The 24,291-nt window shown below is 43.2% G+C and overlaps 3 protein-coding genes across 4 annotated transcripts; 2 read left to right on the forward strand and 1 right to left on the reverse strand.

Moving 5' to 3' along the window:
• Window positions 1–830: 830 nt before the first annotated feature.
• On the reverse strand, window positions 831–6,906 carry itk (IL2 inducible T cell kinase; the record flags this gene model as incomplete). 2 transcript variants are annotated; one of them, XM_079268890.1, is made up of 17 exons in its annotated part: window positions 831–1,143; window positions 1,253–1,410; window positions 2,264–2,382; window positions 2,499–2,563; window positions 2,659–2,875; window positions 2,969–3,137; window positions 3,384–3,458; window positions 3,643–3,785; window positions 4,253–4,332; window positions 4,756–4,810; window positions 4,905–4,970; window positions 5,095–5,246; window positions 5,742–5,779; window positions 6,071–6,196; window positions 6,317–6,398; window positions 6,517–6,621; window positions 6,769–6,906. In XM_079268890.1, 17 exons carry the CDS (start codon window positions 6,904–6,906, stop codon window positions 1,078–1,080), a joined length of 1,854 nt encoding a protein of 617 aa, XP_079125016.1. In that variant the 3' UTR covers window positions 831–1,077. The 2 variants fall into 2 exon arrangements, with proteins under 2 accessions (XP_079125016.1, XP_079125017.1); XM_079268891.1 differs by lacking the exon at window positions 3,384–3,458.
• Window positions 6,907–8,296: 1,390 nt separating this feature from the next.
• On the forward strand, window positions 8,297–10,400 carry med7 (mediator complex subunit 7). Its single transcript, XM_079269071.1, has 2 exons — window positions 8,297–8,415; window positions 9,293–10,400. Exon 2 carries the CDS (start codon window positions 9,302–9,304, stop codon window positions 10,061–10,063), a length of 762 nt encoding a protein of 253 aa, XP_079125197.1. The 5' UTR covers window positions 8,297–8,415; window positions 9,293–9,301; the 3' UTR covers window positions 10,064–10,400.
• Window positions 10,401–13,200: 2,800 nt separating this feature from the next.
• Window positions 13,201–23,816, forward strand: lonrf4 (LON peptidase N-terminal domain and ring finger 4). The gene is made up of 12 exons (XM_079268887.1): window positions 13,201–13,526; window positions 14,992–15,110; window positions 15,604–15,726; window positions 16,434–16,613; window positions 16,722–16,833; window positions 17,018–17,093; window positions 17,304–17,418; window positions 17,814–17,935; window positions 18,053–18,211; window positions 19,122–19,284; window positions 19,370–19,519; window positions 20,511–23,816. The coding sequence occupies exons 1-12, from the start codon at window positions 13,229–13,231 to the stop codon at window positions 20,658–20,660; spliced, it is 1,767 nt and encodes a 588-aa protein (XP_079125013.1). The 5' UTR covers window positions 13,201–13,228; the 3' UTR covers window positions 20,661–23,816.
• The last annotated feature ends 475 nt before the right edge of the window (window positions 23,817–24,291 follow it).

The raw sequence follows: 24,291 nt of genomic DNA on the forward strand, positions 1-24,291 counted from the left end.
GTTATTTTATTCCTAATAAATCCTACAGCTATAATTGTGTTTAGCTTGGCTTATATTTCTTTGAAAAAAACAAAAAACATTTAATCATTTCAAATCTGTATAGAAGTTACCCGAGGGCATGATTAAAGTATCTTCTATGTATATTGTACATGCGCTGTAGGCCTATAGGCTAACCCACAAATTAAATTATTATCATTATCATGTTATTATGATGTTTGTTGGTTCAGTGACTGGCTCGATGACTGGCGGATTGGTTTATTGAGTTAATGGCTGGCTGCATGGATGAACTCAGTGATATTAAAGGTGCTCATCCAATGCATAAATAAATCTTCCTATTAATACATCTGTGCTCATAAGCCATGTGCTTCTTATCTTTCTATGGCTACACTTTGCTAACAGCTTGCCCACCTTCATATAGGTTCAATAAGATGAAATAGTCTTTTAGATGTGCATGATGATCAGGGAATTGTCTTCAAAAGATTTGTTTCTGTTGTAGTAGATGTTAAAATCGACCTTATGTAGATATTGTGTGTAGGTCTTTCTGGGCCAGAGATCACAGCGGGGCCTGTAGTTCCATCTTTGGCCACTACACCTGCAGAGCACAACGCCTGGCTCGGTGGACTGACAGAGAGAGATCGATAATTCACCTGTTTTGTTGCTCACTTATAGCACGGACGAGGATTACATTGTGCAGCGGTTTGAAGAGTTTCATTATTGTGTACTGCTGAAAATATGCAGAAAACTTATGAGAGAAAAATAAAACAGGTACAACAATGGATCCATTTAATTATCAATGGTTTCAGCTGATGACCACCTCACCTGTAGAATATTTGAAACCTTAATATAAACATGCAGTAAGCAGCAGTAGCTGTGTGAACGGGCCGTGTGAGCCTTCTCAGGAATATACTGTGTACAGAGATACAGTAGGAAACAGATAAAGTGCAAAATCAAGGAATTTTAAACTATCTTGTGTTTTGTAATCATCTTAACCAAGACAATGTCATTGACATTTGACATAATACATCAACAAATAAAATAAATAGCTGTTTTCATAGTTTTCAACCTCAGATCTTATCTTCACAGGTCTGAGAGGGAGGCCAGCTCATGTAGGAGGAGAGTAAAGGATGGACGGTCTTCTGGTTTCTGAGAATGAGAAAACAAAAGCGTTATTGCAAGGCATTTTGCACATTGTGTGTCTTTTTTTTTTTTTATGTCAGCAGTTCCTCTACTAGGAATCATTTATCGTGCCCACCTCCTTCCAGCACCACTCCATGAGCAGGTGGATGGCGTCTGGGGCCAAGCGTGGCTTCAGGAGCCTCAGGCCTTTGTTCAGGGACTCCACAACTTCACCATTAGTGCGGTTCTCATAAGGAAGACGGCCCTCGTTGTACACCTCCCACATGAGCACACCTGAGCAGGGGAGAACAGGAAGACTCTGATTGTTACAGAATAAACACACCTTCAGTGAAACCAAAAACAGTTCTTGTGCGTCTGGTTTTCGATTTGCATGTTTGTGGTCGTCCCATGCCAGCTCTTTTGCGTAAACTGTTTTGAATGATTATGACAAGCCTCATCCAAAGTAAGAGGACTGACTGTTGACTTAATCATAGACTGCCTATACAGCCATGTACTCATCAATTCAGCAGCTTTTTAGCTACATACAGTCTTGCATTGTCCACAGACTTATAAAAAAGGCGATACCATCCCTGCTACTTAAAACACATTACTCAGACGGATTCTTTTAATAATTAATTCGTAGAAGTTGTAATTAAACCTATATATTTTTACCACGCTTGCCAGTTTAAACTCCTGTTTTGGCAATGGTCCCAACGCTCGTAACTTCTTGGAGATCACTGCATATCCACAAGTTGGCATTGCTCCATGACAAGAGCTACCAATACGTATGGCCCTTGGCACATGTGCAGACATGCACAAGGACATAAACCTATGAAAAAAGCTGTCTTTTCTTTAGAAATTACAATCAGTTCATTTGCCTCTTAAAGTGGTTCCAAATCATTGCGGTCTCATTTAGCTTCAAGTTTCCACCAGAGTCGACATGCTATCATGGAAAGACAAAGGATTTTGATGTGTCGTCAACCAGCCAACAAATCCTGCTGTTTTCCTGTGAGCGATACATCCTCAAAATATATAAATGATTTTTAAAAAGTCAAAGGAGGGATGTTGTATGACCACAAAGACAACAAGTCTGACACTCAAACGCACAAAATAAGTGAAAGGCCCAGAGATAGAGGGATGAACACACCGAATGACCAGACGTCAGACTTGCTGCTGAACTTGCAGTACTTGATGATCTCTGGCGACGACCACTTGACGGGGAACTTGGAGCACTGGGAGCTCGTGTACTGATCATCAAGCACAAACCTGTGGTATACAGAGACATCATTTGATGACTTTGAGCTGTACAAACATGATAAAGGTGTGATTAAAAAGTTCCACACTATATGGTGGACATTTCAGAGATTCAGCGAGGGGCGTACCTGGTCATACCGAAGTCAGACACCTTCACCTCATTGTGCTTTGAAACTAGACAGTTCCTGGCAGCCTGCAGGAGAAAGAGAACCAGAGGAAGGATACACTATTATAACGGAGTGGAGATCCATACGTGTGTCGTACAAAAGTTCTGATCTGTTGGTTTACCAGATCTCTGTGGATGAAGTTGGAGGTCTCCAGGTAAGCCATCCCCTCACTGGCATCCAGACACATCCCCAACATCGTTTCCTGAGACAAACGGCCTTTCCTGGCTCGCAGGTAGTCTGACAGGCAGCCGTTGTCCATGAACTCGAACACCATACACATGGGGGAACACTGGGTGCGCACGGCGTAGAGCTGAACCAGCTTACAATGGGACAGTCTCCTGGCAAAACACGCGCAGACACACACACACATAAGCAGAGTGCTTCGTTTTTTCCCCGGACCGACACGAGGCAACTTGACGAATCGCACTTACATCATGACTCTCGCCTCTTCTTTGAATTCCTCGTCTGACATGCACTCTTCTCTTATCATCTTCACGGCCACCTTCTTGTCCCTCCACCTCCCTTCCAGCACGAGACCAAACTGGCCGCTGCCTAACTCCTGACCCACGGTCAGCTCCTCAGGGTCCACTTCCCACTGATCTGTTGAGAAGCAAACACGGATGCTCTTGTGTTGAGATTAAGGGTAACATCAGTTTAATCGATGACGATCAAATAATTGTGAAAGTTGCGGGTTCGTTGCACGACACCAAACAGGTCAGATAATTGCCAGGGAGTGCTGAACGCACCCTGGGTGAGCACGCCTCCGCGAGAACCACTAGAGGTCAGAAAACAATCATCAAGTTTTGATTGTTTTCCTGCTCCGGTTCAACCAGCACATCATCTAACCTTCTGCGGGATCAGCGGTGTCCTGAGAGCAGCCTCCGTCTTGAGATACTGGGTGTCGCAAACGAGTTATCAGGCCTGCCGCACAGATGACACATCAACATATTCTCATTTTTAATACATAACAATAACCCTCTGTTACAATGTTCAACTGTTTAAGCAGCTGCACTTCCTTTTGGCAACCAATACATGTCTGTCTGTGTGTGTGTGTGTGTGTGTGTGTGTTTTCATACAGCAGCATGCAGTAAGCCAGAACACTTACCGGCAGCATTGTGTTGATGGTAATGAATGAGCTCAGGAATGGTGCTGAACAGGTACTTCTCTGCCAGGTAGAACCTGGCCTCACCAGTTTCTGTCAGTTTGATTTGATAATGTTTCACTCTTGGATTCTTCTCCCCATTGGACCTAAAAGTAGCAAAGAGATGCTTTTTTTATGCAACGAATCACACGTGATAGCAAAGGGAGCATTTTAAGTGGGAAATGTTCACAGTACATAACAATCAGCAGCACATGAGATGAGAAGAATGTCATTTGATTTCAAGTCGCATTCCTTCTAAACATAGGCTCCACCAGGCGTGTCGACCTAGTTATTCTGGAGCAATACACATGGTTTTATTGTGTAAATATTTATACAGTTTTTAATTGGATCGGTTTGGTGATGTAAGTGTATCTCTGTGTGCATGAATGTGAAAGAATGTGTATATATGGCTGTTCTTAAATGGACCCTGGTACCAACTAATGGGGGTCCGAATAAACAATAAACATATCATCAAGTACATCAGATGTATTTACATTTAGCACCATACTATCTACTAATCATATGTCATTAATAAACCAACTAAATAGGTCAAGGAACAAGGAAGTAAAATTACCCCGGTGCTTTGGTGAAGACCGACACTGTGTAGACTCCTGCCTGTCTCGAGTCACGCACCATGAAGGCGCCTTCTTTTCCCTAAAAGTACAAAACCACATAACATTATCATCATGAAGCAAAACATTCGTCATGTTAGACGTGTCTTTTGATTGTTGGTTGGATATGCAGCTGATACCAGGGCTGTCCTAGCATTCATTTTGAGTGACAGATGATGGATAGCTGTTCTACCTCCCGCTTGCAAAAACCGAGCAAAACACTTCACAGCAGGAAATTCAACATGGGGGGGAAACACTGTGGTTGTGAAACATTTGTTCGTGTTTTTCCGCAGGTGCATTTGCATTCACTTTGCAAATGCGAGACTGCCGTAGGTGGCACAGTCACAGCAAAAGTGCACTGCCTCGCACGGGAGCAACATCCTGCTAATTGTCATCAGAATTATTATTAGGAGCATATTTTCTGTCGAATAATCACTGGATCCTTAAACACTGACGTTGCCTTTACCTGTTTCATTAACAAATCCTCTGCAGCCCCTCTGGTGATGTGTTTGTTGTACCATCTGTGAGAAGACAAATCAACCACAAATAAGTTAATTGTATAAAGGAAAGAACTGATTTGCAAATTTCCACATGTTAACGATGAGAAGCACTCACTCAAATCTCTGAAAGTTGTTGCCAGATTTTTCAGCTATGTACCTACTGGGTACAAAGCCTGTGTTTCTGATAAGGGGTCATGGAAAAACATACATTAGTAGTATACTCATACGCATATCATCCTTACTATAAAGGTGCTATTATTTTCAGTGAAATTTGTTACGAAGTCTGGGATCTTCATGCGCCTCACCCCTTGTCGTCCCGTACGGCCCACCAGTCACAGTGGCAGCTGTTGATCAGGGTGTACTCCTGGTCTTTCCGGAGGGGCAAGTCGTCGTTTTTGAGCGGTTTGTAGTCCTGCAGGGCGATGACCACCCTCTGTTCTTCATCATGCATTCCCATCTGGCAGAGATAGCGAAAAGAAAACGCCATCTAATAATGTAAAATCTATAAGGGATGTTTTTCTGCTGTATGAATTCTTTTTCGTTCCGTTTCGGCGATATATGCTGTGTGCAACACTTTTAAAAACACAAAAAAATGCTTCACCGCACGGAGCAGACAAAGCACAAAACGGATGTAAACACCCCAAAGAAAGTGACTTAAACTTAACAAGCTAAATCACAAAGCTATTTGGGTCATGTTAGATTGAACAATGAGCATATTGTGTCGTACAGCACCCATGAAATCATCAGCTCTAGAGGAGGCACAGCAATCGCAGGAGATGAGCAAAGATACAACAAAGCGAGCTGTGAAATCCTGTGTGGCCAAACCAAACCTGCATACAGTGTAATAATCTCAAAAAATGTATTTCTGTCTACCCCCTGCAATTTGAACAGTGTTGACGAACACAACAATGATATTTCAACAGCACGTTATATATGCTTTTGAAAGTGTTACCTCTGGATCAGGGAGTTCAGGAAGTGGCTTTTTAGAAGCTGTGGAATGAGAAACATGCAATTAGTGAATGATTTGGTTCCACCCACAATGTACACAATTGTTATTTCACGCTGCATTTTCCAGCTTGCTTGGTTATGTAACACTATTAAATGCAGATAAAGATTTGCCTTAAGCACATGTTGGAAAAACATTACTTTACGTTATCTACCGGTACGTGAGGGTTTTTTTCTTCCATATGAATGATGTCACACGAAATCAAATACACAAATTAGACTTGTGACCTTGATGTAAATATATAAAACAAGGAGAAGAGAAGAAATATTACAAACCATAACCCACTGGGTCATACACATGACAGCCTGCCGCCAGTTTCTCCGTTTGTTGGCAACATCTCCATTTTCCATCCATCCAGAAGTTTGGGTGGTATTTAGTGACCAAATTGTTGTGCTTTGTCTCTACATCAGGCATAATAAATGCAGTTTGAAATATCGAGCCCATGAATTACAATAAAAGGGTTTTACAATAATTTGTTGCACCACCATTGTTTGTGCATACGATGTGGTCGAATTGCTCACCCTCTTTCAGAGCTCTGACCCATCTCTGACGGCAATCATTGTCCGGGGCGAAGATGTGGAGGTAGTAGTTGTTGTGAAAAACCTGAAGAGACATTTGTATTTAAAATGCTTTTGTTCTTGTGTTATGTACAATACATGCTGAATCATACAGTATACTTACTTTATGTAACACTATATTTCATTATTGTGTATAACCTCACCTGAAAAGGGTACTTGTAGTTGCATGGTATGGGAAGATCGCTACACACAATCTCCACACATTTGATTCCGGAGAGCTCGATGCAACCTTTCAGCATGGGCTTTCTCTGGAAGAACATGATCTGAACTTTATATCTGCTATATGTGGATGTCATCCAAATCACAGTTGTTTCCACTGGGGCCAGGTTTGCAGACTCAGCCTCCAGATTGCATCATTTCAAATCGAAAATACAGAGTATTAAGTGCATACTCACTCCTGGGCGGCGTTCAGAGTACTTCAGGTCTTGGGTGTCCAATACAAAAAACCTCTCCTTGTAGTTGCACGGTGATGTTCTCTTCTTTTGTTGAGATTTTTTTATCAAAGTTCCCTTCAAAATGACCCTGGGGAACATGGTGACAGCTATGAATAACGCTCAGAAAAACACTGGAGGCTCTTTGTCGTACGGAGAGAGATTGATCACCTCGCAGTGACGGGGAAAAGAAAATAGTGGATGACAACTCGATAGAAGCCGTGGAGCTTCCGGCATAAAGTTGTTGCACTCGGTAAACCACATCCTTACGGCATCAAGTGGGTTGTGCTTACAATCACAAACACACGCACACACACACACCCACACACACACAAGCACTTACATTCTCTAGCTATGTTGCAATAAGCCAGTGTGTGCAGCAATAGTGATTGCTGATTCTCAGTGATTGGTGATTCTTTAATCTCTGCACTTCTGAACATTTTCCACCAAAAGTATGCAGCTTGTATTGTACTCTGACGATGGCATAACGTTTTGGTAAAAATGTAAAGACTGGATAGGGGTGGTAATTTCACGAAATATTGAGAGCATAAACTAAAACTCATGTCTGTCTCTGATTTCATACAGCACTGGTGAGATATCTTTTCCGTTTTTGTGTCTTTTTTAATGTCTCTCTGTCTTTCTACCTTACAATAATCACAGACAAAGACCGATTCTAATTGAGGGTTCAAAACTAAAACTCTTCATTCTCACAAAACATGGAATAGCACCACCATCAGGAAAGTTGTTCCTACAATTCAGCCTGCATTCAAATTTCAATAGCTACAATCTCATTAAGAAAATAAAAATGTAGAAAGTTTGCTTGTTTTCATGATTAAACAAAATCAGATTGATGGAATTTATAGACAATAATGTCCACAGCTGTCTGCAAAATTATCCTGCGTTGGACTGGAGGCTGTATCACATATGACTGACTTTACAACTGACTTTATGACTTTCTTAACAACTAATACATTTGTTATTGTACAATATAAATTGACATTGCTTATTTCTGTTAAAACCTGATACAATGTTGTGTAATTGTATACCTCAAGCAACTGATGATGGTTGTGTTTTTGTTGTGCAATTGTATTTTAGATTTTTTAACTCTGGAAAACATTTTGTGCCTTTTGCTTGAAAAGTGTTCAAATAATCTATAATAATAATAATGAGTATTATCACTATTATAATTAGTAGCAGTGGTAGTAGCATGCCATTATTATTAATGGTCGTGTTATTATTCCAGGTTTTTGTTCACACAAAGGCCATTTTTAGCTAAAACATTTTATAGAGCCTAATGGCATAAAAATTACAGAAAGAGGAGACCCACACTCTCCGTGTCCAGACTGCAAATGAATCGCGCATGCGCAAAGCCGCCGCTGGTCCCGCCTCTCTCCTACAGCTCTACCATTATGCACATTAGGCGATGACGTAATTTAGCGATTTCTAGGACAGCCAATAGCTACTTTCCTTACTGAGGAGTTGGCAACACTGAATGGGATTGGAGCAGAGGCGAATGGTGACGTCAGTGAATGGAAGGAGCTAAGCTAGTCATGAGCGTAGATATTTCATATCTAAGGTCTACATTCAGCAACTAAGGAGTCGTTTTAAGAGGTGCGTAGTAGAATCGTCGCTGTATTTTTGTCATTCGCTTAGTTTGTGGCAATGTTACCGACGTAACGAAGCTAGGTAGCAGAGGTACTGCTAGCCCAATACTAGCCACATAGCTAGTTAGCTACATTCTTCCTCTGAACCGCAGTGGTTCTGCTAACACCTAAGTGCATCTAGTTGTATACTGAGATACACATTCGACAACGTGAATACTGTTTTAGTTATCGATAGTACGTGCTCACCAATTGTTAGGACCATTAACTGGGCACTAACGTAACTAGCATCGCTCGCTCATTACGTTAGCCCCCACCCCCGGTCTGACAACTAGCATGCTAACTTTGTTCTTGCATACTTTTAATGGGGAAGATCTTACCGCTTCTGCGAATGGAAGCGGACGTATGTAGCCTCGGTTGTCGGCAAAAGCACAACTTTTCAAGTTTTTTTCCCCCGAAGGTAGAAACTGACTACATTTAAATTGGCTAACGTTGTATACATGTTGTATAAACTCTTTTTATGGTTTTGTGACGCTTACTTAACACATTACTGCTTTGAAGTACTTTTCAAGCACATTACTGCTTTGAAGTACTTTTCAATGCTGATGCCTTTCTTTGCAATGAGTGCTTGTACTCTCGACACAACATATTGGCCTGGAGTGTTGCTCAACTTGTGTGCTCTTGTTTAACATTTTTAGCTTTTAGACATGACGCTTTTTAAGTACTTACAGCACAGCTAAAATTGTATAGGTGAAACCTAAAGTGGTATATTTAAACTCACAACTAGGGTACAAAATGCAACTGATTTCTTGTTAAAAATAGCGAAGAACTTGTTTTGCATCGCTTGGTAAAGAAAACTGATTTTAACATTTGTGTTACCGTTTCAGGTCAGCATCATGGGTGAACCACAGCAGGTTAGTGCCCTGCCTCCTCCACCTATGCAGTACATCAAAGAGTACACAGATGAAAACATCCGCAAGGGTCTGGCTCCTAAGCCCCCTCCACCCATCAGAGACAGCTACATGATGTTTGGCAACCAGTTCCAGTGCGACGAACTCATCATCCGGCCGCTGGAGAGCCAGGGCATTGAGAGGCTCCATCCTATGCAGTTTGACCACAAACGGGAGCTTAAGAAGCTCAACATGTCCATTCTTGTGAACTTTCTGGACTTGCTAGACATCCTTATCAAGAGCCCCGGCAGTATCAAGCGTGAGGAGAAGCTGGAGGACTTGAAACTTCTGTTTGTACACATGCATCACCTGATAAATGAGTACAGGCCACATCAAGCCAGGGAGACATTGAGGGTGATGATGGAGGTGCAGAAGAGACAGAGGCTAGAGACAGTTGAGAGGTTCCAGAAACATCTGGAGAGGGTGGTGGAGATGATCCAGGGGTGCCTTGCCTCGTTACCCGATGACTTGCCACAGATGGAGGGTTCGGATGGCGTTGGCGATGGGCCAAGGATCGTGTCTGCAGGAGCTACTGTTGGTTCTTCTGGACAGGCCCCCCGGCTGAAAACAGAACCAATGGATGTAGAGGAGGCAGGTGCCAGCTGTATGGCAGCAGGTCACCAGGACAAGAGCGTCCCTACGTTAAAGAGGGAAAAAATATTAGACAAGGATGCTGCCATGTGCATTATTATTGATGAAATTGCTTAAGTTGACTAGTCGTGTTTCTTTTTTGTACACCTAAACTGTGTTTGTTTGTATGCTGTATGTACATAGTAAGTATGAAAAACGTTTGCTGTGTTTTCACTGGGCCTGAAATCCTATCTGGAGTTGGATGCTGTTTTATTTAACAACCATTATGTAGATATTATTAACAGTCCCTGTGAAGATATTTGAAGAAGGTAAACATTACACAGATTAACTGGGGTTGCCAACTTTCCGTTTTTGTAATAAAACCAATAAAGACATTTCCAGTAGAAGTGCAATGCAATTGCTCCAGTGTTCATTAAACCCATCAATGTTTTTAGGGAAACTGCTTCATACCACAGAGACCTAATTTATTTAAACCCATTATGTGTCGTCGTTCCATCATGTTCACACATCATCTCAGAGCTGTCGCCACCTTGCACACTAGAGAGCATGGTCATGGGAAGGTCAGTATGTATGAACTCACTCCTCCCTCACTTTACTTCTCATGGAATCACAGATCAATATAAAATGTCTTTTGTTGCCGTGTTTGTGTAACTGTCTTCCGGCAGCAGCAGCGTTTTAATTTTGCCAACTACCAAGCGTGCATCTCCTCAGAAGGATCCCAATTTCCTTAATGTAACACAGTAAATGTCAATGTTGAAATATACCTATTTGTATGACTTCTGTGACAACAGGCGGTTTTACTGGTTTTTGTACAATAATCCAGTGAAAAGTGACGGTGTGTTTGCAAAGTAAAGTGACAGTGTTTGCCTAGTGTAGCAGAGAGTCAACAGAAATAATGTTTCAGGGGTGAAAACGCCAAACGTGGAACCTTTCAGTGTCTGTTAAGTAATATGTGCTTGGGAAAATGATGTTACGAAACTCTGCATCCTTGGCTCTCACAACAGGGCGGAACGCCATCCTCTCGAGAGACAGCGAGATCCTTCTTGTGGCACTGGCACCTCTGCGTCACTCAGCGTCAGTCTGTGGCACGCAGCGTCACACAGCGTCCCTCTCTGTCTCTCAGCGTCCCTCTCTGTCACTCAGCGTCCCTCTCTGTCAGTTCAGCGGAAAGATTCAGCTGTGGCACGCGAGCATAATTCGGCAATTGTCAAGAAGCTGCGGAGCTGAGGGGGCGGAGCAACATTTCCTGAGACATTTCCTGAGAACACCCGTTGTTGTTACGACAGATCAGCTTCCATAAATCAGTTTTATGATTTTAGTTGAGTCACAGGAGCCCCCTGTTCTCTGTATGCATCCTTAGAGTAAGTACGTTGTACTTTTTTGTTTCTCATTCATTTTATTTCAGTATGATTTTGCTGCTTATGCAACAAAATGGAACATAATACACTTTCCAAATTATTACTTTTATAGTCACTTACAACAATCGGCTAAAATAATGAAAATAAATCATCCGTTTTAGAATCATTTAAAAGTATATATTAAAATTAAGACATAAAATGTCCAATCCAAAAATACATGTTTGAAAATATCTTCACTCTTCCTCTGCTTATATGTATATGTATGTCAGTAGGACATATGTTAACTGTTAACAGTTTACAGCATACTTAAATAAATATAAATAAATACAAACACGATTCCGTCTTGTCTTGTCTTGTCTTGTCACGCGTGTTTCTTGTCTTTTGCACATATCTCACACCGACGCCGCTCGTAGATGAAAAGCAATACGTGTTTGGGATCGTGTTATAAAACGTGTTAAAGGGAACGATCTACGTGGATAACCTGTGGATACGTATAGTAGGTCGAAGTAATCAGCATACTTTTAGGAGAAAGGAAGTTGATTGACTGACTTGTACGAAGGAAATGGATCAATAAAACACGTATTGCTTTTCATCTACGAGCGGCGTCGGTGTGAGATATGTGCAAAAGACAAGAAACACGCGTGACAAGACAAGACAAGACGGAATCGTGTTTGTATTTATTTATATTTATTTAAGTATGCTGTAAACTGTTAACAGTTAACATATGTCCTACTGACATACATATACATATAAGCAGAGGAAGAGTGAAGATATTTTCAAACATGTATTTTTGGATTGGACATTTTATGTCTTAATTTTAATATATACTTTTAAATGATTCTAAAACGGATGATTTATTTTCATTATTTTAGCCGATTGTTGTAAGTGACTATAAAAGTAATAATTTGGAAAGTGTATTATGTTCCATTTTGTTGCATAAGCAGCAAAATCATACTGAAATAAAATGAATGAGAAACAAAAAAGTACAACGTACTTACTCTAAGGATGCATACAGAGAACAGGGGGCTCCTGTGACTCAACTAAAATCATAAAACTGATTTATGGAAGCTGATCTGTCGTAACAACAACGGGTGTTCTCAGGAAATGTCTCAGGAAATGTTGCTCCGCCCCCTCAGCTCCGCAGCTTCTTGACAATTGCCGAACTATGCTCGCATGCCACAGCTGAATCTTTCCGCTGAACTGACAGAGAGGGACGCTGAGTGACAGAGAGGGACGCTGAGTGACAGAGACGGACGCTGAGTGACAGAGACGGACGCTGAGTGACAGAGAGGGACGCTGTGTGACGCTGCGTGCCACAGACTGACGCGTGCCACAAGAAGGATCTCGGCCCTGCTGATCCTCTCAGCCAATAGGGCTGCGCGCTGCTGCGCCACGTGAATCTTATTTATGTAACGTGATGGTGTTACACAGTAACTCACCTTTGTGGCTGTGGATGATCGAAACAGGGGGTTTGAAAGCCAGACAACGACTACTTAAAATAAGAGTACTAATGGGAAAATATTCTGGCGTGGTTCAGTGATGCGTTTATGGAGTTCAGAGCTGCGCGTTGAATTGGGAGAGTTTTGTTTTATTCAGCGTGCGTGAACGGGGAAGACGTTAGGAGTCCCAAACCGAGGACGAAGTTCGGGTTAGAAATGGACAGTGTCAATGGATACATCTTATCTGCAAAGGGAATTTGTAAGGTGAGGATAATAGCTCAAATTGAGCTTCGTTAGACAGAAACGGATGTGATCAAATTCACTGTATCGCTAGCTGTCAGTGTGTTATGTCAATGGTCCATGCAGTACTATTACACAGACGAGCCTCTCCATCTGCATCGCTTTAACGGGAAAAAAGCAACACTTTACCGGGTGGGACTTTCTTTTTTAATTTTTTTTTTCACCGGTGACATAACCCATCCACCATGGATCTGCTGGAGTGTCCGCTCTGTCTCTTCCTGATGTGCGAGCCGGTGACCATGTCGTGCGGTCACACGTTTTGCCGGAGATGCGTGGGGGGCTACCTCCCGTCCAAATGCCCGTCGTGCAAAGAGAGGTTAAAACAACGAGAGGTGAAAAGCATGAGGAACAACGTCTTGCTCATCAGCGTCGTGGAGAAGTGCTGCCCCGAGGAGACGAAGACGACGTGCCATTTACAGGAGAAGCTGAAAGCCAACGACTTCACCGAAGCTTTACGCATCGCAAGCGAGGGGCTCCACTTAGGTAAGGGGACACGTTCAGTGACAACACTGCAGACGGCGGTCGCATCGCAGACGTTTGTTTGCGGGGAGGTCAATTAGGGACGAACAGTTACCTAAGGGCACACTTTAATAAGGGGGGGGGCAGACAGCATGGTGTCCCACTTTTACGCACTGCTCAACAGTTTTGGCTGTGGCCCCTGTGATGGTGTGTCCCGTGCGCAGCAGTGAGATGCAGGAGGTGAATTGACAAGAATAAGTTAGTGTCTTTCAAAGCGCAGATCTGGATGACATGGGATTCACTATGTCCCCTGTCTGAGGCTATCGATGACCTGGATGTATAACTGGGTCAGTGAACTGTCTCCAGTGTTTCAGGAGACACTTAGCCTGCATTAGTCTGGTCCAACAGAGTCAGCTTTCTGGACACCTCTGCTGTCACATTGGGGTCGTAAATGGTTACGAGGAAGTGGTGTAATATTTTCACAGGTTTCATAGAAACACCAGACAGATCTTCTCTAATATCTGTGCCGTCACTGATCCTCTGCACTGCACCCTCTGCATGTGCAACTGACCTTATTTTCTCTGTGCGGCAGTGAGGAGGTTAAGAGGGACAACTTGTGCCCTAGATGAGTTTATCTGGTCACTGTCGGTGTCCTGGGGATCGTGGTGTGTTTTCTGTTGAGTTACTCTACACGTCTGCCGTCTCTCTGCCAGCCCAAGCAAACACTGCTGCTTCCCTTGCTCCAGCCCTCTTTTTTGTCGTTGTGTAACAATCCGTTTTTTCCACTTGCCATTGAAGGTTTTGGGGGTTGTGCCTCGATTTCTTCCGTCAATATTTCATAATGTGGGCTGTAATTATGAAGGCCTTACAACAAAACATGGCTTGACCTGAGCAACAGCTCCTTTATGTAACAGTGACTCTCTGCCACATGTTGGTGTCGCAGGTGCATTTGAGTATTTGTTTTGTACGCCACACATAAACAGTTAAACATCAACAGAAACGGGACGCGATTGTGCGCATGCAGCATTTATGTAACAATTCAGTCTTAACTTTACGAGTTTGAACTTTTCTGTTTACAAATCTAACCCGGTGCTTCTTCAAAGACAATGTGTTTTGGGAGGTGGGACACACCCATTTGTGAATGATACATAAACTCACTGTTAACGTAACATTGTTGTAGGCGTGTGTAATTACACTGTTCTAGAACGCTTATATAAATTGAACTTTACAAATTGTATAATGGACGTGGCTCAGAAAGAGCATTGAGTAAACGCCCTGCCTGCCGTGATTTCACGTCATGTTTCAAAGCAAGCAGAACCACAGTATGCAGGCTGCTGCGTGCCTGTCATTACATGCTGAGTGATTGTACGTAGAAAGGCGTGTAAATAGATTTGAAGCATTAAAGCCACAGCTCTGCAAGTAATATCTCCTCCCTTTCTCTTGTTCTTCCCCTCTCTCTCCTACCTTCTATGTTTGTGTGTGTCCTTAGTCCCCAATGATCAGAGTTTGAAGCTGCATAGAGCCGAAGCTAACTGGGGCCTGATGCGTTTCCCCGACGCTCTGACAGACCTCGACTACCTCTGCTGCCTTCGTCCTAACTGGACCGAGGTGAGAGACACGAACCAATCGGTTGAAGCCGTGCATGAAGAGTGCCGTGTGTAAAGCTGCCCTTAACACTTCGGTCCGCCCCTGTGGTGCTGCGACCTCCGCCGAACTGCGCTCCGTCGGTTGGTTTTGTAACATGCACGTAAACAGCGCACACCTTGTCTCACTGAGACATTTACTCCGCTTGTATTGCTGTTATGTCATTTGCAAAGTTATGCAAACAGCTACTCATTTCATCATCTCATTTTGGATAAAATCATTGATATTGTTTCATTTGGTTTCCCCCAGAGATGTTGTATTACTTACAAACGTCACATCTCATTATTCAAAAGTAGGAAAACAAATACGATAAGCGTCACATCATGCCACCACGCAATTCAGGTAATTCAGATTGATGACGTTGGGTAGAAGTGCTGCGTTCTCTGCAGCGAGGCGCTTTAGACGCCTCATTGGTCCGTACAAGGCAGTGCTGTGCTGACGTCCTCTCTTTGTGCAGGGCTTCTTTCGTAAAGGGACTGTGCTGCTGGAAATGGGTCAGCAGACGGACGCCCTCGTCCAGTTCCACCGTTGCCTAAAACTTCAAGCTGACTTTGTCCCTGCAAAGAGCCAGATCCAGAAGGTGTGTTTGAGGGTAGCGTTTGTATAGATTGATACAATTCCATGTTTTTGTTGTTGTTGTTTCCCCTGCAAACTGATGAGACCGACAAGGAACAAGTTTACTCGGGAGACTTTGGCCTTTTAGAGTGTGAGCTGCAGAATGAACCGACTGGCTCACAGCACTGCTATCAGACACATCATGTGCTCATCTGTGAGTCCATCGATTCACTCAGTTCCATAAACGATGAGTCTATGTTGATTAGAATAGATGGAATCTTGTCTGATTTCTCACTATCGGTCACATTAGGGTTCATATGTTTAGAAGCCAAAGATTTAGTTATTTTTTGTTGTTGCTTGGCTTAAAAAAACATTTTCAGTTACATTTTTATTTTTCTGAAGTTTTGGTCGTGTGAATTTATTCTTCCTACGTATATTTAACTGTTAAATTATTGTTGTAATTTTACATTTGTATTGGTAGTGCTGGTTGTAATCTCAGTATTGATACGAATTAACTTCTTAAAAAATGTTTGACTTCCACAGTCATTTCAATTTAATACATCTTACATTTTATAAATTAGTTTCAATGCATTTTACATGCAAAGTGAATCCAATATTTACATCCACATTGAACTTAAATTCGATTCCAAAATGACCAACAATGGCTTTTTATCATTCATCATAATACCTTTATGTGACTCATTTGTATCTCGCCATGAATTCAAATGGCAGATTCTGGAGGTGGAGGGCATGGCAGTGCCGGACGAGGTGTCCTGCCTCTTGCAAGTGGTGTCCGAGTACTTGAAAGGGCCCTGCCCCATTACTAGCCTCAGCGGCTCTCAGGGGCCGACTCACCCCGGGGGCCTCAAACGTCCACGCGGGGATGACGGAGAGGGGAGAGAGGCCCACCAGGTGAGCTCTCATGTGCACTCTAGTGTCTGGTTAGAGCCGTTAGCTGCTTAAATGCAACAGTAAACCCGAACTTACAAAACTGTGCGTCTCTCTGGTTCCACGATGAAGCACGACACGGGTACCGAGTGCTGCCTCAGCCTCTGCCAAGCGGTTTCCTTCCTCCCGGCTGCGGAAGAGGACGAGGAGATGATGATTGGGAGGGACGACGGGCATGGCAGGGGTACGCACGCAGACGCATGCAGACACACACTTGTTATGAATTGTCCTCATCGTGAATTATCGTTGCTACAAACAGCTTTACCACAACACCAGATGGTTTGAAAATTGCATAATAATTACGAGATCTTCCTCAGCGGGGGCAAAAATCATCATCAACGCTTAAAAGTCTCTTTTCTCTCTCTTAGGTGAAAGCGGTCACAGCAGAGAGAAAGCTCTGGGAGTTCTCGTCGTGTCGGACTTTGAGTGCCCTCTCTGCATTAGGTGGGTGTCCCGGAGCATTGGCTCGAATCAATAATGCATCGCTGTCTGCACCTTGTCTGCTCTGGTGTCATATCAGGTTGACCCTATCCTCCTCTCTGGCTGGTTAATGTTTAGCGCGCTTACAGACCCTCACCAGACGTGCGGCCGCTGTGCAAATAGCACGAATGCTCTTACTCGACGTTAACGTACGTCTCCGTCTCTCGTCTGAAGGTTGTTTTTTGAGCCGGTCACTACTCCCTGTGGTCACACCTTCTGTAAAAACTGCATAGAGAGGAGCCTGGACCACAACCTCCGCTGTCCACTCTGCAAACAGCCACTACAAGAGGTAACCGCCTACAGACACTTTCATACGCCTATTTTTTTAACTCCGTGGGTTGCCAGATCCTATTTTTAACAACATGAATATTTTCATGTTGATTTTTACGACAACTCATCTGCTTAATTCACATAAAGGTACAGGCAGAGAGAACTTCCTGCTTCCTCAAACGATCACACCTATGATAAACAGTGCTGTCGTAACAACTGTTTATACATTTATCTACTGGCATACACAGTATGCAAAATATTGTGGTACTTTGATTCGGTTTACCGTCTACATTTCTAACAGGTAATAATTAGTAATATATATATATATAGAATACATTTTTTAAGTAACCCTCCCAGGCCTGCTCATAAGCATCATAATGTTGCTATCATGGCTGATTGATTTTCTCTTCCCAGTACTTCAAAGACAGGAAGTACAACCCCACAGTTTTGCTTCAGGACATCATGACCCGCCTTTTTCCCTCCCCGCTGGCTGAGAGGAAACAGGTCCATGACGCCGAGATGGCTGAACTGTCCAAGTACGCACCCACCTCACGCGATCTACACTTGTGATTCATTCTAGCAACTTACACCGCGCCTTATCCTCACAGTTCTGTCCCTGATTTATTTGTATTTATTGTCTCCTCCTTCTGTAGCCTAACGACGGACATCCCTATATTTGTTTGCACGGTGGCCTACCCTGGAGTGCCGTGCCCGCTGCACATCTTTGAGCCTCGATATCGGCTGATGATGCGCCGCTGCATAGAGACTGGCACCAAACAGTTTGGCATGTGCTGCTATGAGCATGGCAAGGGGTATGCAATTTACTTTTTTTTTGGTTTTAATTATCTACAGCAACCTATTTAATTGAGAATTGTGGATTTGGGTTGATAATAATGTCCGAATGTTTGCCGCATCAAAATATAGGCAGTTTTGAACCAAGCGAGGTAAAGGCCCCGTACATTCACTCATGTGTGGCCAGTTATTTTGACTGTCGGGGCATGGAGAGACCGTGTTTGACATTTACCGAACTGTCCAATTAACGTAAAATTACCCCAAGCTGCCTCCTCATCACTGGGACCAGTGAATCCCACGTCATTCTCGCCTGCGTTGTGACAGGTCGATGCCCTGACAAGTCGTTTATCAAGTCAATTAAGCCTCGATGGAAAAGTGGTATGGCAGGTTGCCGCTCGGGTCATTTTTGCTTTCCTCAGAAATGTGGGCTTTTCTTTAGGGCATGCATCTCTACTCCAGCTTTGCAAACCACTGACTAGTTGGTTTGTGTTCAACACACAGAGCCAGTCGTCAACAGGAACGAGGCCATGTGTAGTAAAGTGCCGTAAAAACCCCGACTGAGAAGCATATTCAGGATGCGCTGTACACATGTCAAAAGAATGCTCCTAAAACCTGAATAATAACGGCATAGCCCACATGGAAACAGTCATTGTGTGGTGTTGGAGAGATTAATCACCTTAGCAAAGGTATCCATATCTTTGATCAATCAGGGGTTACGAAATAGACAAAATGTATGTACTCATATTCTTTCATACGGTAGTTGTCCCTAAAAAGCGCACACAATATAAAATGTTTGAATACATTTTTGGCTCAAAATGATCCGGATTTTGTTCGACTAAGATGAATATTACATTTTAGTTTCGACTGAAAACAGCAAAAATCCCATTAAAAGGCACTACGGATAGAAGACTTTCATGGTTTTTGCCTCAGCTTTGCAGACTATGGGTGCATGTTGGAGATCCACAGTCTGGAGCAGCTGGCCGATGGTCGGTCCTATGTGGACGCAGCAGGAGGCAACAGATTCAAAGTGGTCAAGAGAAGTCAGCGAGATGGCTACCACACCGCTGATATCGAGTACCTGGAGGACCTCAAGGTCAGGATCGCTGACTTACAGCAACATTCAAAGAAGACGCACGAGGAAAATATCACAACCTCCTCTTGTCTCTTCTCTCGTCCAGGTTGATGGTGGCGAGTTGGAGCTTTTGGAGCACCTCCATGACAGCGTGTACCAGCAGGCTCAGGACTGGTACCAGCGCCTCGGCAGCCGCATTCGCGAGCAGATCAACAGACAGTACGGCACCATGCCAGACAAGGAGGAAGACATTCAGGTTGGGCTTTTTACTGAAACAACAAATGTCTCTCACCGTATCCAGGGACCACTGAAGCCATAAGGTTTCCTTGCTGACCAGAGCAGCATTTAATGGACACTAAACATTCCTACAAACCACTTCCTGTCATTATTTTCTTGTTATTTTTCTTTAAATTCAGTTTTATCCATGCTCCGTTCGTCTATTCATTTCAGCATGGAATGGAAAAATATCTAAATCCAGCTTTCAATCAGTAATTCTGCACAAAGAAAATAACTGCACTCAGAGCTCCATTACTGCACTGTGGAAACATCAACAACGGTAAAAATAGACACGATGCTCACAGGGAAGTAGCTTCAGTTCAATGGAAACCATTGGCTTTGTTGGAAGGTGAGAAAGACGCAATGTAGAAATCCAAAACATTACAGTATGCATGTATATATATGACATACCAAAAGCTTAAAGAAACATTACAGTCGCTCAGCTGTAAAATAACGTGTGTTTTGTAACCCTTGGCCCAGACTTCTTTACCATGGGAGTCGGGACTATCACCATCTTATCTAACCTTCTGGATACCCAGTGCCTGCTTACATAAAGAATGCCAAATGTGAAGGACTGTTGATGCTATGCACTCACTACCAGCAACAGAAGCAACTAAAGCGTGGCCGGCTTACTTGAAGTGTTGCTCAACCGCTTGTTGGCGTAGCTTTAAAAAAAAAAAAAAAAAAAGTACTGGGAACTGGAACACTGCTGTTTTCTCTATGGAACGGAGCGGAGCGAAACAAAACCATATGATTGGCTGACGCACAGACTTCCATTGAAAATTACTCGTAGCCTGTTGCTGTGCCGGTGACCATCCATTTCTTCACATCTAATACATTTTCCACCACAGTTGGGTAACAGTAATGTCAAGTGATTCGTACTAAAACAAGGCTAATTGGCTGGTGTGGTACGTGATGCATTTTCCTGACCAACAGGTTTCCATTCTAATCCTTTGTTTACATCCCTCTAGGCCTCGTCCAACGGTCCGGCCTGGTGCTGGTGGCTGCTGTCTGTCCTCCAGCTGGACCCCGCCTATCAAACCACTGTCCTGTCCCTGTCCTCGCTCAAAGACCGCTTGGGACACCTCCGCCTCGTCCTGGAGTACTTCTCCCAGAGCTAGACCCCCACAGCTCAGTGGTACTGTGACAACATCTTAGCCGAGAGTCAGTGGGAAACCAATGAATGCATCCACACCGCAGCATTTGGGGTTGGGCCTCCTCTGAACCTTAACGTCACAGCCCAATGCCAAATCAACCTGGTCCATCAATACACCCTTTTACAGTTTGTAAAGATTGAGGACGTACGCAAGCGTGCACATGCGGTTTGGCAACGCAAGCGCAGTAGTTTTTTTGTTTTTTTTTAAACAGTCCAGTGGTAGTCAACATGTTGAATAGCTTGCAGCCGTCGACGTCGGCAGTGTTGCGGTTTAACGAGTGACCGTGTCAGCTGGTGACTCTCGGCGTCTGTGGTTGCTCGCAGTGACGGCAGCCGTTGAAAAACACAAAAGGAACGTGAAGGTGTCCCAGTAAAAGCCTTCCAATTAAACTTTGAAATACGGTAAATAACTATTGCTATTATTGAGTCTGCTGTTGGAATATCGATTCGGACAACCAAAACATGTTTGGATGCTGGCAACAGTTTTAAGTCAATGTTTAAAGCTCGCTAACTCATCTGGATGGCTGAGGGCAAAACGCCTCTTTCGTTGCCAACGTGTGCATGCATACCTTTGATGACATCTGCTGTAAAAGGGTCTATAGCAGTCAGATTTTATCAAAAAAAAAACAGTGCAGTTGTACAAAGTTGGGTTTTTGCTGTTTGCATGTTATTTTCTTACAAAGTTTTTTTTTTTTTTTCCCCAAGCGAGGAATTCAAGGGTTCAGAGGTCTTTCTTAATACACGCTGGACTTGCTGCAACAGTAACAACCACAGGGTTGACCAAAGATGCTCATTATTTGGGTGAAAAGTGCTAAATTATTGTTTGTTGATCGGCTAAATCAGCTTCAGATAATGGTGCTGAAAATAAGCACTAGGTGTCACTGTTGTTATCATGAACAAGCAGCATCAGCAAAGCTAGTACAGTGCACTGCACCGGCATGTGTTGCCTCTTCAAATCAGACCGGCATTAACATAGCTTCGTTTGGAGTGAGAACAAACAACAGCACACACTTTGTGGGAGGTTCTTTTTTCGGACTTTGCACACCACAGGATTAAAGTTATTAGGATATTGTTGAAGGGCACTACTTGTAATACTTACATTTGATCTGCTACCATCTATTGGCCTTGGCAGCCATTGATGATGGCTTATTTTATACTATTGAATAAACGTAAATGATCCCTATTTAATATTAAATATTGCAATAATAATGTATAGTTCCACATGGAATAGCAGCAACTGGAGTATCTCTATCTTTTTTTTTTAATGAATGAAAGCTGCTGCTGTGACTGCTGGAGGTCTCTCTGGATGCCCGTTTGTCATCATCTGGTGTGAAGTGAACCGACGACAATGAGGACACGCAGTCAGCTTTGTTTTACAATAAGAGCCGGTGCGATGATGTATGGTGATGGACGCAGCGCTGTGTGCACGCGTGTGTGTGTGTGTGTGTGTGTGTGTGTGTGTGTGTGTGTGTGTGTGTCGGCTGTAAATAATGAGTGGTGTTTCTTTCTCCGTCGCCCATCTCCATACAGCGCGTTATTGTGTTTCGCTACCGTCGCGTCAGGCTCTCTTTGTGTCGGAGATGGTTGCGATATAATTCAGCTGGGGTCAGACTGCTGTGCGTCTGTGTAGGTCGCATCACCTGCGTCTCCCCGTCTGTCTGGCCCCCTGTAAACCACCAGTCATGGTGCCTTTGAGTGCCTGCGGCCAACTCGCCAAGAGACCGGCAAGTCTTAGAGTTTTCTCCACCACATAATGTGATGCACTTCTTTCTTTTTTTGCCATTGATTTGTGTTGATATAGTGCTACATTCCATGGAATGTTGAAGCTGCAATGTTAACTGGCTTAACTGGGTTTATTTTTTACTTTAATAAACGTGCCATCGATATTTCTATGTTGTGCGTTTTCAAGGAACAGTAAGCTAAATAGTCACTGCGTTTGTGTTTGTCGGCATCACGGACTCCGACGTTGGTCTTCAACCCTCATGCCTTCTCGCGTGGTGGACATTGAACGACCATCTTTTCACGGCCAACATATCACTTCAAAGAAATAGTCCAGCAAACGCACTGCTGGAAGCAGTTTGTGTGATGCACAACAGCAGCCTTGCTCGTGTGATGTTGTAGATTTGGCGTCAAAGACTTTAATGTGCCAGTTATCGCCACACAGTCTCCAAAGCTAGTATCGTTGATTTCCCTGAAAAAAACAAAAGATACACTCATCCTGAAGAAAAAGGTCAGTTTCTTGGTGCTACGTGACACGATTAAACCTCACTCGCAAATAAAAAAGGGATTGAGATTCTTATGGAAGTTTTGTGAATGAGCGGCCTCTTTGTGATAAACGCACGACTACAAGCCCCGCAACCTGTTGGGCATCTCATCGGAGAAGAAACTATTTTTGCACAATTACTAATTTTGTGCATTTATTGTTTCTCCCTTTTATCAAATCACGCATATTTCTGTGCGTCTCCTTCAGTACTTGTCGCATTTCACATTGAATACAATCGTGATGTATGTGGTTCTCAGTCATCGGTCTCATATTCATTTTACTTTGTTTCAAACTGAACTTTAATCTCTGCGCCAATGTGCGATTTTACATCCTGATAAAATGCTAAATACATTTGAAAAATAAACGATTGTAGCCCACATGGTTTTGATCCAACTAATGGCCAATTGAATGTCTAGTTTGCCTTACTTTTTGAAAACTAACCTGTTTCAGCACAGTCAGGACTTCATGCCCTCAGTATCATTGAGCAGAAAATGTCCTCCAACACAGTTAAAAACAATTTGCACCAAATCCACATTCTGTAATGCAGAACACGGAGCATTAGAAGTGACCTTGGCAGCGATTGGCCCGTGAGAACCACTAGAACAGCACCATGGTGGCGTGTTCTTGCCGTGTGCCGCAGCTCGCAGGGAAATGTTGGCCGGCGTGGTGAGACCGGTCCGTGGACAGTATGAACCAGAGAGACGCGCGTTGTTGTTGTTGCCTACACTCTGTGCTCGGACCACCAACACATTTAAAACACACTGAAACTGAAGCAATTTCTGTTTGATTCATTTGTATTCAGTCCACCTCAAAGGCCAAGGGCAGTAAATGATCTTGATCGTATTATTGTTTATTCGCTTGCCCCCCCTGGATGACTTTTTTAAATGTTATAAATAAAGCTTTTCAAAACAAAATCCTGCATCGTCTTCATGTAATGTGCCCGTTGAGTGTCGAGCGATTTGAACCGAAGGGGAAACGTGTCTAGTTATAACCGGTTATAATTACTGTGAGAACGGTGAAGTGCTGCAGCTGCAGCAGAGTGAAAGAAACCTCGGGTTTACTCTTGTGGTTAGAAATTAAAATTAGCACTGATAGAATGGGTATTCCCAGCGAATGTCCCATTGGATGATTATATTTAACTTGACTTTATTGTAAGAAATGTACCTATTTACTAATCATGCTGCTTGTTATGATCCCTCATGTGCCGCATATCTGAAATATTATCTTTTCCTGATGTATAAAACAACTCAATTTCACATCCCTCTGTGAATGCAGACTTGTAATAACTTTTAAACATCTTCACTACAACACAATCAAAGAAATGTGAACAAAC

This window comes from Melanostigma gelatinosum (genome assembly GCF_949748355.1).
Source record: "Melanostigma gelatinosum genome assembly, chromosome: 5".
In the NCBI taxonomy this organism is placed as follows: Eukaryota; Metazoa; Chordata; class Actinopteri; order Perciformes; family Zoarcidae; genus Melanostigma; species Melanostigma gelatinosum.

Excerpts from the sequence above, each read along its gene's own strand:
- lonrf4 (XM_079268887.1), top strand. The coding sequence starts at position 13,229 with ATGGATCTGCTGGAGTGTCCGCTCTGTCTCTTCCTGATGTGCGAGCCG. Across the intron at positions 16,614-16,721 it reads AGGGGAGAGAGGCCCACCAG|CACGACACGGGTACCGAGTG; the intron begins GTGAGCTCTCAT and ends TCCACGATGAAG. Across the intron at positions 17,419-17,813 it reads GCAAACAGCCACTACAAGAG|TACTTCAAAGACAGGAAGTA; the intron begins GTAACCGCCTAC and ends TTCTCTTCCCAG.
- med7 (XM_079269071.1), top strand. The coding sequence starts at position 9,302 with ATGGGTGAACCACAGCAGGTTAGTGCCCTGCCTCCTCCACCTATGCAG.